This window comes from Heteronotia binoei, chromosome 3 (genome assembly GCF_032191835.1).
Source record: "Heteronotia binoei isolate CCM8104 ecotype False Entrance Well chromosome 3, APGP_CSIRO_Hbin_v1, whole genome shotgun sequence".
Classification (NCBI taxonomy): domain Eukaryota; kingdom Metazoa; phylum Chordata; class Lepidosauria; order Squamata; family Gekkonidae; genus Heteronotia; species Heteronotia binoei.
The window spans coordinates 85,196,764-85,212,008 of record NC_083225.1 but is presented as its reverse complement, the minus strand read 5'-3'; the positions used below and the strand labels follow the sequence as shown (position 1 = coordinate 85,212,008).

The 15,245-nt window shown below is 41.0% G+C and overlaps 1 protein-coding gene across 1 annotated transcript in view; it reads left to right on the top strand.

The window, feature by feature from the left end:
- Nucleotides 1-15,245, top strand: part of CFAP47 (cilia and flagella associated protein 47) — a 536,960-nt gene that overhangs the window by 21,531 nt on the left and 500,184 nt on the right. Inside the window, exons 7-12 of the mRNA XM_060234105.1 lie at nucleotides 6,351-6,484; nucleotides 9,116-9,351; nucleotides 10,005-10,197; nucleotides 12,189-12,369; nucleotides 12,684-12,836; nucleotides 13,859-14,042. Of these exons, the coding sequence (XP_060090088.1) occupies nucleotides 6,351-6,484; nucleotides 9,116-9,351; nucleotides 10,005-10,197; nucleotides 12,189-12,369; nucleotides 12,684-12,836; nucleotides 13,859-14,042 (1,081 nt within the window). The remainder of the gene's footprint in view (nucleotides 1-6,350; nucleotides 6,485-9,115; nucleotides 9,352-10,004; nucleotides 10,198-12,188; nucleotides 12,370-12,683; nucleotides 12,837-13,858; nucleotides 14,043-15,245) is intronic.

Genomic DNA, 15,245 nt, shown 5'->3' with positions numbered 1-15,245 from the left:
GAAGGATGGTAAGTAGTGGGGTGCCGCAGGGTTCAGTACTAGCAATATATACGACACAATCGTTATAGTGACAAATTACTATGTAATAAAGTGCATATACAAATACAATATACAAAAACAATTTATGAAAAATCTCAAAAAGGAGTCCCGATGTGCAGGCTGCGGACTTTAAAAGTTCTGCTTCGATTGTATCTCTTCCAGCAAAGGGTGCTCCATTAATTCTCAACAAAGACGTCCCCGTTCAATGACGCTTACTGATGCACTTCCCAATGCATTCCTCACTGCTAAATATTTTTTATAATAATATGGGAATATGAATTCTCCAAGAAAGATTTCAATTCGGCACTTGGATGACCAAGGGGTCAAAGCATTACTGAAGGAGGATAGGGAAATGGCTGAGAAGCTGAATGCATTTTTTGCCTCCGTCTTCACTGTGGAAGATGAGAAGTGTTTGCCTGCTCCAGAACCACTTATATTGGAAGGGGTGTTGAAAGACCTGAGTCAGATTGAGGTGACAAGAGAGGAGGTCCTACAACTGATAGATGAATTAAAAACTAATAAGTCACCAGGTCCTTTTGGCATACATCCAAGAGTTCTGAAAGAACTCAAAGTTGAACTTGTGGATCTTCTGACAAAAATATGTAATCTTTCATTGAAATCTGCCTCCATTCCTGAGGACTGGAAGGTAGAAAATGTCACCCCCATCGTTAAAAAGGGTTCCAGAGGAGATCCGGGAAACTACAGGCCAGTCAGTCTGACTTCAATACCGGGAAAGTTGGTAGAAACCATTATCAAGGACAGAATGAGTAGGCACATTGATGAACACAAGTTATTGGGGAATACTCAGTATGGGTTCTGTAAGGGAAGATCTTGCCTCACTATCCTGTTACAGTTCTTTGAGGGGGTGAACAAACATGTGGACAAAGGAGACCCGATAGATATTGTTTACCTTGACTTCCAGAAAGCTTTTGATAAAGTTCCTAATCAAAGGCTCCTTAGTAAGCTCGAGAGTCATGGAGTAAAAGGACAGGTCCTCTTGTGGATCAAAAACTGTATAATTAATAGGAAGCAGAGAGTGGGTATAAATGGGCAGTCTTCGCAGTGGAGGACAGTAAGCAGTGGAGTGCCGCAGGGCTCAGTACTGGGTCCCATGCTCTTTAACTTGTTCATAAATGATTTGGAGTTGAGAGTAAGCAGTGAAGTGGCCAAGTTTGCAGATGAGCCTAAATTGTTCAGGGTGGTGAGAACCTGAGAGGATTGTGAGGAACTCCAAAGGGATCTGTTGAGGCTGGGTGAGTGGGCGTCAATGTGGCTGATGAGGTTCAGTGTGGCTAAGTGCAAAGCAATGCACATTGGGGCCAAGAATCCCAGCTACAAACACAAGTTGATGGGGTGTGAACTGGCAGAGACTGACCAAGAGAGAGATCTTGGGGTCATGGTAGATAACTCACTGAAAATGTCAAGACAGTGTACGATTGCAATAAAAAAGGCCAACGCCATGCTGGGAATTATTAGGAAGGGAATTGAAAACAAATCAGCCAGTATCATAATGCCCCTGTATAAATCGATGGTGCGGTCTCATTTGGAATACTGTGTGCAATTCTGGTCACCGCATCTCAAAAAGGATATTATAGCATTGGAAAAAATGCAGAAAAGGGCAACTAGAATGATGAAAGGTTTGGAACACTTTCCCTATGAAGAAAGGTTAAAACGCTTGGGGCTCTTTAGCTTGGAGAAACGTCGACTGCGGGGTGACATAATAGAGGTTTACAAGATTATGCATGGGATGGAGAAGGTAGAGAAAGAAGTACTTTTGTCCCTTTCTCACAATACAAGAACTCATGGGCATTCAATGACATTGCTGAGCAGTCGTGTTAGAACGGATAAAAGGAAGTACTTCTTCACCCAAAGGGTGATTAACATGTGGAATTCACTGCCACAGGAGGTGGTAGCAGCTACAAGCATAGCCAGCTTCAAGAGGGGGTTAGATAAAAATATGGAGCGGAGGTCCATCAGTGGCTATTAGCCACAGTGTGTATATATATGTATATGTGTGTGTGTGTGTGTGTGTGTATATATATATATATATATATATATATATATATATATATATATAAAATAATTTTTTTGGCCACTGTGTGACACAGAGTGTTGGACTGGATGGGCCATTGGCCTGATCCAACATGGCTTCTCTTATGTTCATGCTCTATGTTGGCTCAAGACCTTGAGCTGCCATAGAGCATGATGCCGAATTGAAATCTTTCTTGGAGAATTCATATTCCCATATTATTATAAAAAATATTTATCAGTGAGGAACGCATCGGGAAGTGCATCAGTAAGCGTCATTGAACGGGGACGTCTTTGTTGAGAATGAATGGAGCACCCTTTGCTGGTAGAGCGACAATTGAAGCAGGACTTTTAAAGTCGGCAGCCTGCACATTAGGACTCCTTTTTGAGATTTTTCATGAATTGTTTTGTATATTGTATTTGTATATGCACTTTATTACATAGTAATTTGTCACTATAACGATTGTGTTGTATATATTGCTGTTCCTGTAGTGTCTTCTCTCCTTATCGGGGCTCAGTGCTAAGTCTGATGCTTTTTAACTTGTTCATTAATGATTTGGAGTTGGGAGTAAGCAGTGAAGTGGCTAAGTTTGTGGATGACACTAAATTGTTCAGGGTGATGAGAACCAGAGAGGATTGTGAGGCACTCCAAAGGGATCTGTTGAGTCTGGCTGAGTGGGCATCAACATGGGTAATGAGGTTCAGCATAGCAAAGTGCAAGATAATGCACATTGGGACAAAAATCCTTACTATAAATACAAGTTGATGGAGTGTGAACTGGCGGAGACTGACCAAGACAGAGATCTTGGGGTCGTGGTAGATAACTCACTGAAAATGTCGAGACAGTGTGCGATTGCAATAAAAAAGGCCAATGCTATGCTGCGAATTATTAACAAATCAGTCAGTATCGTAATGCCCCTGTATATATCGATGGTGCGACCTCATTTGGAGTAATGTGTACAATTCTGGTCACCGCACCTCAAAAAAGATATTATAGAATTGGAAAAAGTCCAGAAAAGGGCAACTAAAATGATTAAAGGGTTGGAACACTTTCCCTATGAAGAAAGGTTGGAACGCTTGGGGCTCTTTAGCTTGGAGAAACGTCGACTGAGAGGTGTCATGATAGAGGTTTACAAGATTATGTACAGGATAGAGAAGGTAGAGAAAGAACTATTTTTCTCCCTTTCTCACAATACAAGAACTCATGGGCACTCAATGAAATTGCTGAGCAGTCGGATTAGAACAGATAAAAAGAAGTATTTCACCCAAAGGGTGATTAACACGTGAAATTCACTGCCATAGGAGGAGGTGGCGGCTGCAGGCATAGCGAGCTTCAAGAGGGATTGGATAAAAATATGGAGCAGAGGTCCATCAGTGGCTGTTAGCCACAGTGTATTGTTGGAACTCTTTGCCTGGGGCAAGCGATGCTCTGTATTCTTGGTGCTTTGAGGGGGCAACATTGTGACGGCTTCTGGTGTCCTGGCCCTACTGATGGACCTCATGATGGCACCTGGGTTTTTTGGCCACTGTGTGACACAGAGTGTTGGATTGGATGGGCCGTTGGCCTGATTCAACATGGCTTCTCTTATGTTCTTGTCCTTCATCAGTCTTGGACAAATGGATGGGAGAGGGGTGGGGGAGTAGTGATGCTGATCTGTGAGACTTTTTCCTTCAGGGCACTCCCCACACAGAAAAAAATGCTGGCATTGAATGTGTAGGCCTAGAGTGGAATGCTGAGGAGAGTTTGGCTAGCTGGTTGGTATAGTGACTTCCTAATGCACCAGTGGATACTCTGCCGAGTCTTCTGGAGGTTGAGTCAGGCTGGGCATTGGAGTACACTAGACCAGGGGTGTCAAACTCATTTGTTATAAGGTCCAGATCTGACTTAAATTAGACTTTGTGGGGCTGGACCATGTGTATCATAAAATGTAATGCCAGGTAGCGGAGATATAAACTTTATAAAGGACACAGACGAACAAAGATTTTTTAAAAGTTAAAATAAAACATGCTTAAAACATTAGCACTCATTGGTCCTAAAGGTGCTTTCTTTGCATCTCTCTCGTGGGATCCAGGGAACTGGGCAAAGGTAGTTCTGGCTCTTTCCTTCCTTCCCCAAGGGACTGGGGGGGAAGGGGCCTCAGCCAATAGAAGGAAGAGAGGTTAGGCTTACTAGCTCTGCTGTGCGATTGAGAGAGCCTGGTAAAGCAAGCTGCCCCTCCCCCCTCCTCTCCAAGGGAGGAGCCTCAGCCAATGGAGAAAATAGAGGCTTTTGCTCTGTAGCTCCTGTGCGATTGAGCACGCCTGGCAAAGCAAGCTGTGATGCAGAAGGAAATGAGAGAGTGAGAAGGAAGCAGATGATAGCCAGTTGCTTGGGGGCCTGGTATGGCCCCTGGGCTGCATGTTTGACACCCCTGCCCTAGACTTTTAGTCTTGGGTGACTTTTATGTCCATGTTGATGATGCAGCCCCCTTACAGGCCAGGGACATTGTGTTGTTCATGGCAGCTCTGGAACTTCCGAATTTGCATCAGCACCCACTCACCAAGCAGGCCTCATGCTGAGCCTTATTTTTGGGATGTGGATAGATATGAATCCTATAGCCATGGATGCAGTGCCATGGTCAGATCAATTTGTCCTAAAGGCTTGATTAAGCATCCCATTCCCTCCCTGTTTAGGTGGTGAGCTGATTTATGCTTGCCCACAGAGCCTGATACATCCAGTTGGTTTCCAGAACACTCTGTGGAATCTGATACACCCTGGTATTTCATTCAATGAGCTGGTGGATGACTGGCATAGTTGGCTCTCAGAAGCCACTGACAAAATTGGTCCCCAGTGCCCTTTTTGCTCTCACCCCAAGTCAGCTCCTTAGTACATCCTGGAGCTGCAGAGGATGAAGCAAGAGCTAAGCTGGCTAGAGTGAGGGTGGCAGCATACTTGCAACCAAGCTGCAAGAACATTTTATAGGATCCTTATGAAAGCCTGTGAGATGGCAATGAAAGTCGCTAAGAAGGAATTCCGTGCAGCCTCTATTGTCTGTAGCTGTAGCCCAGCTCAATTGTTTAGAACAATTAGATGTTTAACTTCTCTACTGCAAGGGAAACAAAATGATAAGGAATTGGCTATTGACTGTGAGGCATTTGTGAGCTGTTTTGTGGACAAATCTTGGCACTTTGCTGTGATGTCCCAGTCACAACTGAAACAGGAAGTGAAATGGAAGCCCTTTGGCTGTCTTCTAGTCCAGTGTTGGGCTGATTCAGCTAACCCATCTTGGTTTGTTAATGCCTGCAGAGATGAGATCAGGGTCTTCCTCGGGGAAATTATCAGCCTGTCCCTAACATCAGGGACGTTCCCAGGGAGTCTGAAGGAGGCAGTGGTGGGATTGCTTCTTTTAAGCCATCTCTGGACACTGTGGTCCTAGCCAGCTACTGTTCAGTATTGAACTTCCCATTCCTGGGCAAGGTGGTTGATAGGGCAGTAGCTGAGCAACTCCAGGGATTCCTGAGTGACTACTCTATCCTGGATCCATTCCAGTCTGGCTTCTGCTGTAACCATGGGATGGAGACTGAACTGGCCACCCTGGCGGATGACTTCTAGAGGCACCTGGGTCGGGTTGGTACTGCTACTTGATCTAATGGCAGCATTTGACGTGGTTGACTATGTTCTTCTGACTCATTGCTTCACTGATGGGATACGGGGAACTGCTTTACAATGGCTGTCTTCTTTTCTCCACAGTTGGGGACAGGGTGGTGCTTGGGGAGAGGGTATCTTAGTGGTACTTTTTTGTATGTGGTGTCCTGCAAGGGACAGTCCTCTCCCTGATGTTATTTAATATCTCTATGTGCCCCCTCAACAAGTTAATCCAGGGTTTTTTTTCCCCTGGAGTGTCATCGGTATGCTGATGACACCCAGCTGTATCTGTTAATGACTGGGCAGCCTGCCTCTGACCCAGAAAATCCAGCCAGGGCTTTAGAGGCTGTGGCTGGTTGGCTGGAACAGAGCCGACTAAAACTGAATCCAGCAGTGAGAGGTGGGCAGACCAGGCAGCCAACTTGTACCTTGATTGGGGTGACAAAATACCTTGAACAATCCCTGCAATGGGTGTGTCAGTATATAAGGGAAGGGACCTACCTATTGCTTAGGAAACCTGGCATTTTCTAATTTGTATTTGCCGCCTTTATTCCTTAAAACTAGTACTTAATATAGTAATTTATCTTTTGCACTTGTGAGACATTGTCAAATAATGGCATTTTCCCTCTGAATATAAACGTGAGTATGAATTTTACAGGCAGTTGAAAAGGAATATGAAACATGGTAGAAGTCCATCAAGACAAGATTATTCTCTGTTTCTGAAGTTTGAAGCTGTAGGAAGTACGAATGACTTTTTGCAAAGATTGACTGTAGATGACAAACTTACCAGAGGTATGGTACTAATAAATATGCAATATGTGTAAAAAAGTCCAAACTGAACTTTTGACTGCATGTTTTACAGGAAGAATTTTTCAAGAGGATTTTCATACACTTTATAGAAGCCCAGAAAAGTAATCTGTATAAGGAGGGACCTACAAGATTCATTGGGGCAGGAGCCCATCCTCCCCTTCATTTGCTTACTCTACCTCCTTAGTCTGCTAACATTTGGGCTCCCATGCCTCCACCACTGTAGGGACCTGCAAAAACTCATGAGTGGGGGGAGGAATTTTGCCTACATCTAGCACTATTCTGTTTTCCACTTTTCCCATAGTTCTGTGTATCTCTGCCCGCCCTCCCACCTGTTGTCTAACCCCTTTGCTCACTCTCAGCTTGCCTTGCCACTCCTTTGTCACTCTGCTTTCCCCTCCCGACTACTCTGTGGATAGAGAAGGTTGGAGTGGCAGTAGCAATGATAGCTCCTACTCTTGCCTTTCCCCTGCCCACAACCTTCACATATTTAGTTCATACTGTAGTGACAGATCCTCCTCCTCCATCTCCTATGGTCAGCATTTGTGCATAAATCTCTCTTCTGTTTTCTACCTCCATTTTTCCTAATTTTTTCTAAGTTTCAGAAAAATAGGTGTTCCCCCAGGCTTTGTAGAAAGATCTCCCTTGTCTCTCTGTGGTTTTAGTCCATGGATTTAAGTATCCACTGAGAGGATGTTGGAAATCAGATATTCTGATTGACTAATACCTAAATTAATAGGGAAATGCTCATCTTTGACTGTAACATGAAGGCTGGTTGATGTAGCTCCAAATACTTAGCAGCTGTGCCAAAAAAATGTACACATGGTAAACTCATGTGATTATTGCAGCTTATTTTCTTATATACATATTCTAATTTTAAAAAACGCAAGTCACATATTCTGACAGTATATGCCAGACCAAACAAAGAAGAAACCTCAAGTTCCACTTGTAGAACACACTTTATACTTTAGGGAAAAACTCCCTCGAATACAACTGTGACATTTTGTGATCGTGAGGGGTGAATGTATGCCTGCAGCTGATCATGTTCGGCTTTTCATGGCCATTCAGGTGGTTTTAGATTCACCGCTGTGCTTGGAAGTCTCAAGCTGCATAAGTATAAGAAGGGCTTTTAATTCCATATAACTGGTTTTAATCAGATTTGGGCCTAATTGTAGCTATGGCTTCTGAGATTAGGCATGTGGCAGCCTGGGAGAGAACCTTCTTGGTCATGGCATCATAGAGCTTTTTCCCCCCGGGAGAGTAGTCTGTCCCTATCTGTGGCTGTCTTCCACCAGCAGGTGAAGACTTTTTTGTTTGTCTGGCATTCCCTCAATAGTTCTGCCTTCCTAACCAATGTTTTATGTTTTGTATTCATTTAAATTGTTTTATATGTATTTTAACCCTGTTTTAAGTTGTTTTAACAAGGTGTATTTGGGAGAGGGATTTATTTTAATGGTTTTATAATAGGTGCATATTTTAAATTGTTAGCCTCCTTGGTGGTCCCTGTGAGGGCAGAAAAATGGAACATACATTTTTTAAAAGATAATAATAAACAATACTATGACTGTGTAAATTTGAGACTACACTACTATGTGTTGGAATGCCTTTAAGGTTGTTTGGAAACTGCAGCTAATGCACAGTATGGCAAACGGATTGTAGTGCTAGGAGCCCTGGATGCTTCTAACTGTCTATTGGAATGACAGTTTCTCTGATGCTGCAGAAATATGAAAGCTTTATACATCTGTAGGAACTTTCAGGATATCTTCACATTCTGTGCCTGCATGTCAAATCATGCCCATTTTATCATCATCCTTTGTCATCCTGGCTTTATCATGAATACAACAGCTTGGGCCAGAATTCATTGCCCAACATACACTGTTGAGAGGTCTCTATTCAGGCCTGGTATGACTTCCGGAGTCTGCTATGTCCTTCTCTTCTTTTTCAGTTCTCTATTTTAAGTAGGATCTGGCTGTAGATTTGGTAATTCTCCAGAAATTCAACCTCTAAATTTGAGGATTGGGGAATTTGTCAAATAACTGCCACCTAGTACAGGGGTGGCCAACGGTAGCTCTCCAGATGTTTTTTGCCTACAACTCCCATCATCCCCAGCCATTGGCCATGCTGGCTGGGGCTGATGGGAGTTGTAAGCAAAAAAAAATCTGAAGAGCTACCGTTGGCCACCCCTGATAGTACATGGGAGGCTGTCCCAGAACTGTGATTATTTTTCTCTGGAAACTTTTCAGAATTTAAGTCAAGCATCTTTGGCAAACAGTGTATCTATTTATTGAGATTGAATTTTTATGCTAATATTATTTTTGTTACTTTAAATTTGATTATAATTGGATATTTTGTATGTGTTTCTTGTGCATCTTTGCTAGCCTCAGGCTTTTGGGGAAAAAAGAGACTGTCTTTGTGTGTGTACTCTTTGTATAAGTGATCATTTACATTAATCTTGTATTATTTGGTAAGAGGTGCATTATGTGAACACAATCTTTTGTGAATTTATTTATTTAGAAGTATTATCTATTATTAATAATTTATAGTGGTTGCCACCCCTTATTCACCCCCTTTCACTGGAAATGATTGCGTATTCATTTTACTCCATGTCTTTTCCAGAGAACAGTCTTCATAAAGTTGAGTTGGCTTTGACAGGCTCAGGGCTCCCAGTCATGTTAACATTCAGCCCAGGACCAGTTATTAATTTTATGGCGTGCTATATGGGTGAACATACAGATATTATTTGCACACTCAAAAATGAGTGTGATATTCTTCCAGTGTCATTTGCTTTTCGTAAAATTGCACATTATAATATTTGTCCTGAAAAAGGAAAAGTGAAAGCAAAATCATCACAGGTACTGTATCTCTTTTTTTTGTTTTTTTCTACCTACTATGTAACTTTTAAAGCATTTTTCCATTGTGCAACATTCAATGCCATCCTAAATACAGTTACATCCTTCTAATTCTATTGACTTTAATGTATTTAGAAAGGTTTCACTGAGGATAGGACTGATTGTGTAGTGGATATATAGAATTTCTAGATAATTTTATCCCACTGGGAAACCTCCCCAACAAAAACTATTCTCAAGGGAAAAAAAATGAAAACTTTGGTAAAAATTGAAATATATTCAGTGCTTCCTTCCTTATCAAATCAGAACTTATTCTATTGGTTTAATAGCACAAAGTGCATAGTTAGGTATCTCTGCCTCCCATCTTCTATTTCTCCATTTAATGTAGACAGTAATGGATTGTAGCAATTCTTTGTTGTATGCAGCACTGTGCACATAGTGAGGCTGAATATTAGGGCAGGAATGTATTGTTTCATTTGCTGCGTAACACTAGAGATTTTCACTTGTTAAAACACAAGAAAAAAGCCATTTATTTGTAAGGAGGGTTTTTTAAATTCTGAAGTTTTAAAGAAACAAAAGCAAACATAATTTTTAATAAGTAACTTTCAGTTTCCTTCTTGGAATGCATTAATGTCTACATGTTTGTTTCTTGTCTTTAGGATGTATTGTTTTCATTTCTTCCACGTCATATAGGAAGCTTTAAAGTGAAGCAAGTGGTAGATATCATTGGTCCAGTGACAAAAAAAGATTGTTTACCAGAGTTGGTGATAAGATCTTTTCATCAAATACACTTAAAGTTTTGTGGTACTTGCAAGTCTGTAACGAATAAAGCCATGTTGCAAACCAGTCTTGGTATGTTGTTAAGAAATAGAAGCTGACATTCTAATGAGTTTAAAATAAATTCTTATAATTCTGGGAAAATTCAGACAAACATTGGAGAGGGACTGAAGGCTAATGCTTGGTAACTTTTTATTCTTATTCCCCATCCTGTGGTTTGTGCTCAAATAGACTAGAGGAAGATAGCGTGTCTTGGTCAATCCATAAAATATAAACTGCTGGTTCATGCAGCTGCAGGGAGAGTTTTAATGAAAGGAGAGGTTCCAGATTGGATATTTAATGTTACTGTGAACATTTTTGAATTCCATCAGGAACCTGGGCAGCAGAGCGTAGTATTTTGTATCCTAGAAAATTAGGGCATATTTTAAAAAGAAAGATAAAAGGTGCCTTTTTGAGTAGTAAGGTCGCCAATTCCTAGTTGGTGGCAGGTTATCCCCTGGTTTGGAGGCCCTCCCCTTGCTTCAGGGTTATCAGAAAGCGGAGTGGGGCAGTGTTTGCTGGGCACTCCATTATACCCTATGTAGACTGGTCCCATTAGGGTATAATGGAGAACTATCTGGGGCTTGGGGGGCTGTTTTTTTTAGGTAGAGGCACCACATTTTCAGCATAGCATCTAGTGCCTCTCCTACCCCCCCCCCCCCAGTTTCAAAAGATTGGACCAGGAGGTCCAATTCTGTGAACCTCAAAAGGTGCCTCCACCCTCCATTATTTCCAATAGAGGGAAGGCATTTAAAAGGACCATGGGCCCTTTAAATGTAATGGCTAGAACTTATTTCAGAGTTCAGTTGTGCTTGTTGTCACAACCTTGCTCCTGGCTCCACCCCCAAACTCCCCAGATATTTCCTGAGTCGGACCTGGCAATCTTATCAAGTAGGCTTTAGATCATATTTATCTTGGTTTTAATAATTTCTAGTGAAGTTATGTAATATATATTTTAAAATAGTTTAATAAGCTAATTTAGTTATAATGTTGGTGCTCTTAAATGTGTTGTTGTTAGTAGCATTGAACACCCCAGATCGGAGTTAGAAATTGATTTTATTTTTATAGATAAAACATGCTGTAATGGTTAGAATCTTTGACTGGGAACAGGGAGGTCCAGGTTGAAATCTCTTCTACCATAAAACTCACTGGGTGGCTTCAGGCCAGTCATTCTTCTTGAGCTTAACCTATTTCACAGAGCTGTTTTGAGAATAAAATAGAGGGAGAAATATGTATTTTGCCGTGAGCCTGTTGAGGGAATGCTGGGATAAAATAATAATAATAAATAAAATATTGTAATGTGCTGCATTACAAATACATATTGAGATATATAAGGAGTTCTTATTTCAATAGTTGGTAAATTTGTTTTTTCTATTGTATTTTAATTGAATTGCATAATAGTCTGGACCATGAATTTGTAGGTCTAATTGGTATCATTACACCTGAATTCTAACTACTTTGCATTTTTGAGGGTGTGTATATATGTATGCTGATAAAGCAAGTGTGAGAATATTATCTTCTGCTTTTAACAATGTCATTTTTATAAGAAATCAGGAATTCTGTAGTTTCAGGAGATTATTGTTAATAATTTTTATTATTAACAGAGATCCCTCAGTGGAAAATCCTGATGGTTGTGGATTGTTCCTGCATTCTCCTTCCCCTGGCAGTCCATTCTGACCCCAAGAAAGTTTATTCCCAGGATTTCTGGGACCACATAAACTAATAGCCATGTGGGTTAGGAGCTGAAGTGGGGGGTGGGTGGGAAATTGCTGTCATCTTTCTCTTCCGTAAGCAGAGCTGCACTAATGGAACCAAAGGCAATTTCTTCCTTCCTCACTATAGTCTTCTGACCTGCATGGGTCCTGCAACCCTGGGAGTCAATTTCCCAGGGTCAGAAAGGACTGCTAGGGGGGAGAGAATATGAGGAAAATCTGTGATCCTTGTTTCTGTGGATTTCTGGATCCAATTTGCTGTATTATATTTAAATTCTAATCAAGATATAACATCATTGGTTTTCATTGCAACAGGAGTACTTGTATCCAACAAGGAAGATCAGTACAGTTATGTGACACCAATGGCACTGCTTAAATCTGATCAAACGGAAATTCATGATCATGTTTTAAACAGAAACTTGGATGATGCATTGATAGCCCTTCCTAATGATCGTCCAGCTAGTATAAGGCCCAGTGAACGGCATAACAATTACAGGTAATAGCAAACAAGTTTTTAAAAAATCAGTGTATAAATTATTATTAAATATTTTATATAGCACTTCTAATATTTTTTTCAAAATGAATACAGATATGTAATAAATGTTCATTGAACTGCAAATAAAATTATTTTCCCAATAAAATTATTTTTATTTTAAAATCAGATAATAACTATTTTTTATAATGGTTGTCTTTGCAAAATCAAATGCTAGTTACAATTAATAGAATAATCATGATAATGAATAAAATATGCTTCTAATGAAAGCATCACTTATGAATCTAATGAAGCTGCATTTCTGTTCAAATATTTAGGACTATTTTCACAAAGGTTGCCAGATATAATTATGTGGATCCAGAGTACTCTTACACAGCATATGAAGAACTGGAAAAACAAGTGAATAAAGATTACTATGCAGACTACATCCACAATTTAAGAAAACATCGTTTGAATAAAGAAGGTGCTAGGTAAAGTTTTTGCTTCCAACATACTTGTCTAAATTACTATATTGTTCAAACCTTTTATAGTTTTATAAAATTACAGTTTTATTCTTTATTTTTATGCTTTTTAATGAGAACTACCAATTTTAGCGTGTCTAATATGTAATTTAAATTTCCAGAGTAATGCTATGCACTTGAATACAGTTGAGTACAAAAAATATCTTTGTGAACAACATGCAGAGATTTAGATTTTGTTTTAACATGTTTGGATGACTTTTTAACGTGTTGTAACATGTTTAGGATGACTTAGTTCTTACATATTAGTTAGCACCATAGAAACATAAAATAATAAGAGTTGAAAGGGACCTCCAGGGTCATCTTCTCCAACCCTCTGAAAAATGCAGGAAATTCATAAATACCTCCCCCTAAATTCACAGGATCCGCATTGCTGTCAGTTGCCCATCTTAGCCTTTGTTTAAAAACCTCCAAGGAAGGAGAGCCCACCACTTCCTGAGGAAGCCTTTTCCACTGAGGAACTGCTCTGTCAGGAAGTTCTTCCTAATGTTGAGCCAGAAATTCTTCTGATTTAACTCTTCTGGATCTCTAGCCAGCTCAAGCAGGCCTCGCTCGCCCAGGGCTCTCCTTTCTTGCATCAGGTTGCTTTTGGCGGGGGTGGTGGTGGTGGTGGCATATGTTATGAGTTATGCCAATGAGCTCTGCCATCTATTTTTCTACAAAACAACCCCTGCTGTTTTTTATCTTAATATCTTAATCATCAAAACTAGAAATCAAGTCATTATTGTCTTTTTTCCTTCAAAAAGTCTAAAAGAGGTTTCCAGTCTATAATAAAGGAGCTTATTGTCTTTTCCCTAACCAACACAGTAAGTTTAGCCATTCCTGCAAGGTGCAAAGTATCTCTTGTGTGAGCAGAGAAAAGCTCACAGATCTTATGATCCAACCCATTACGTTTACTTTCAGTGTTTCATCATTTTACACCAGTACACAATGTGACTGAGTCTCACTTCTCTGTCCATTGTCCTTCCTTTCAGGATCTTTGAAAAACTGAATAATTCTGTTGATCTAGGGTTACAGCCAGCATCAGGGTTAAAATCACCACGGTTAAAAGCTTTATGGAAAGATAAATTGGAGGAAGATACTGATTTAGAAAATGGAAGTGGCTTGTTAACTAGTAAAAAGTTAGCAGAAATTAAATCTAAATCTATGGACAAAGAGGTAAGTTGGATTACTGAACTGTTAAATTTAATGATTTGCTTCTAGAAATGTATGGTGTTTCTGAACTGCATGTTATGGGTTTTAGCAGATCCAACTGACTTTTCCCAAAGGCACACAGCAGTTGTGGCAAACATTATTTTTAAAATCTGCAAAAGCTCAATTTGGCTTAGGACAGCAGCGTGGGCAGAAGAGGGGCTCTTTCCTCCCTCCATGCATTTTCCTGAATCACAGCAGCCCTGTGGGGATTTATTTGCACAACTTTGGAGTTGCATGTGTTCAAAATACTCCATGTGTAGCTCTAAAGATACGCATATATCTCCTCATCAAGGCCTTTTCAGCTCAGGAACTCATGGGAACTCAAATAGAAGCCTAATTCTGATCAGAACTGCAGTGCAGAGCGGAGGAGGCGTTTCTGCCTCCACCTGCACCATTTTCCTAATTTGAAATGGACCTGGAGGATGGTTATTTGCCCCACTGGGGTGCTGCATGTGCACAGAATGCTTGCATGTACAGCCCCTGACTGGAAATAATGCTCCCCCCCCAATTTTGAATTGGGGAAATGGCACCATGGGAAGGCAGGAACTTCTCCCACATTCCTGACCACACTTAGCTCCCTGTGGCACTTCTAAATTGAGTTCGCATGGAGGAATCACAACTGGAGTTCTGCTGCAAGTCCCTATGGCAATCACATGTTAGATGTAATTTGTAGTTTGGCTCTAACTTAGGGTTGCCAATCCCCAGGTGGGGGCAGGTGATCCCCCTGTTTGGAGGCCCTCCCCCCGTTTCAGGGTCATCAGAAAGCGGGGGGAGGGGAGGGAAATGTCTGCTGGGAACTCTGTTATTCCCTAGGGAGATTTATTCCGATAGAAAATAATGGAGAATTGATCCGTGGGTATCTGGGGCTCAGGGCGGGGCTGTTTTTTGAGGTAGAGGCACCAAATTTTCAGTATAGCATCTAGTGCCTCTCCCCAAAATACCTCCCAAGTTTCAAAAAGATTGGACCAGGGGGTCCAATTCTATGAGCCCCCAAAGAAGGTGCCCCCTATCCTTCATTATTTCCTATGGAAGGAAGGCATTGAAAAGGTGTGCCGTCCCTTTAAATGTGATGGCCAGAACTCCCTTTGGAGTTCAATTATGCTTGTCACAGCCTTGATCTTGGCTCCACCCCAAAGTCTCCTGGCTCCACCCCCAAAGTCCCCAGAT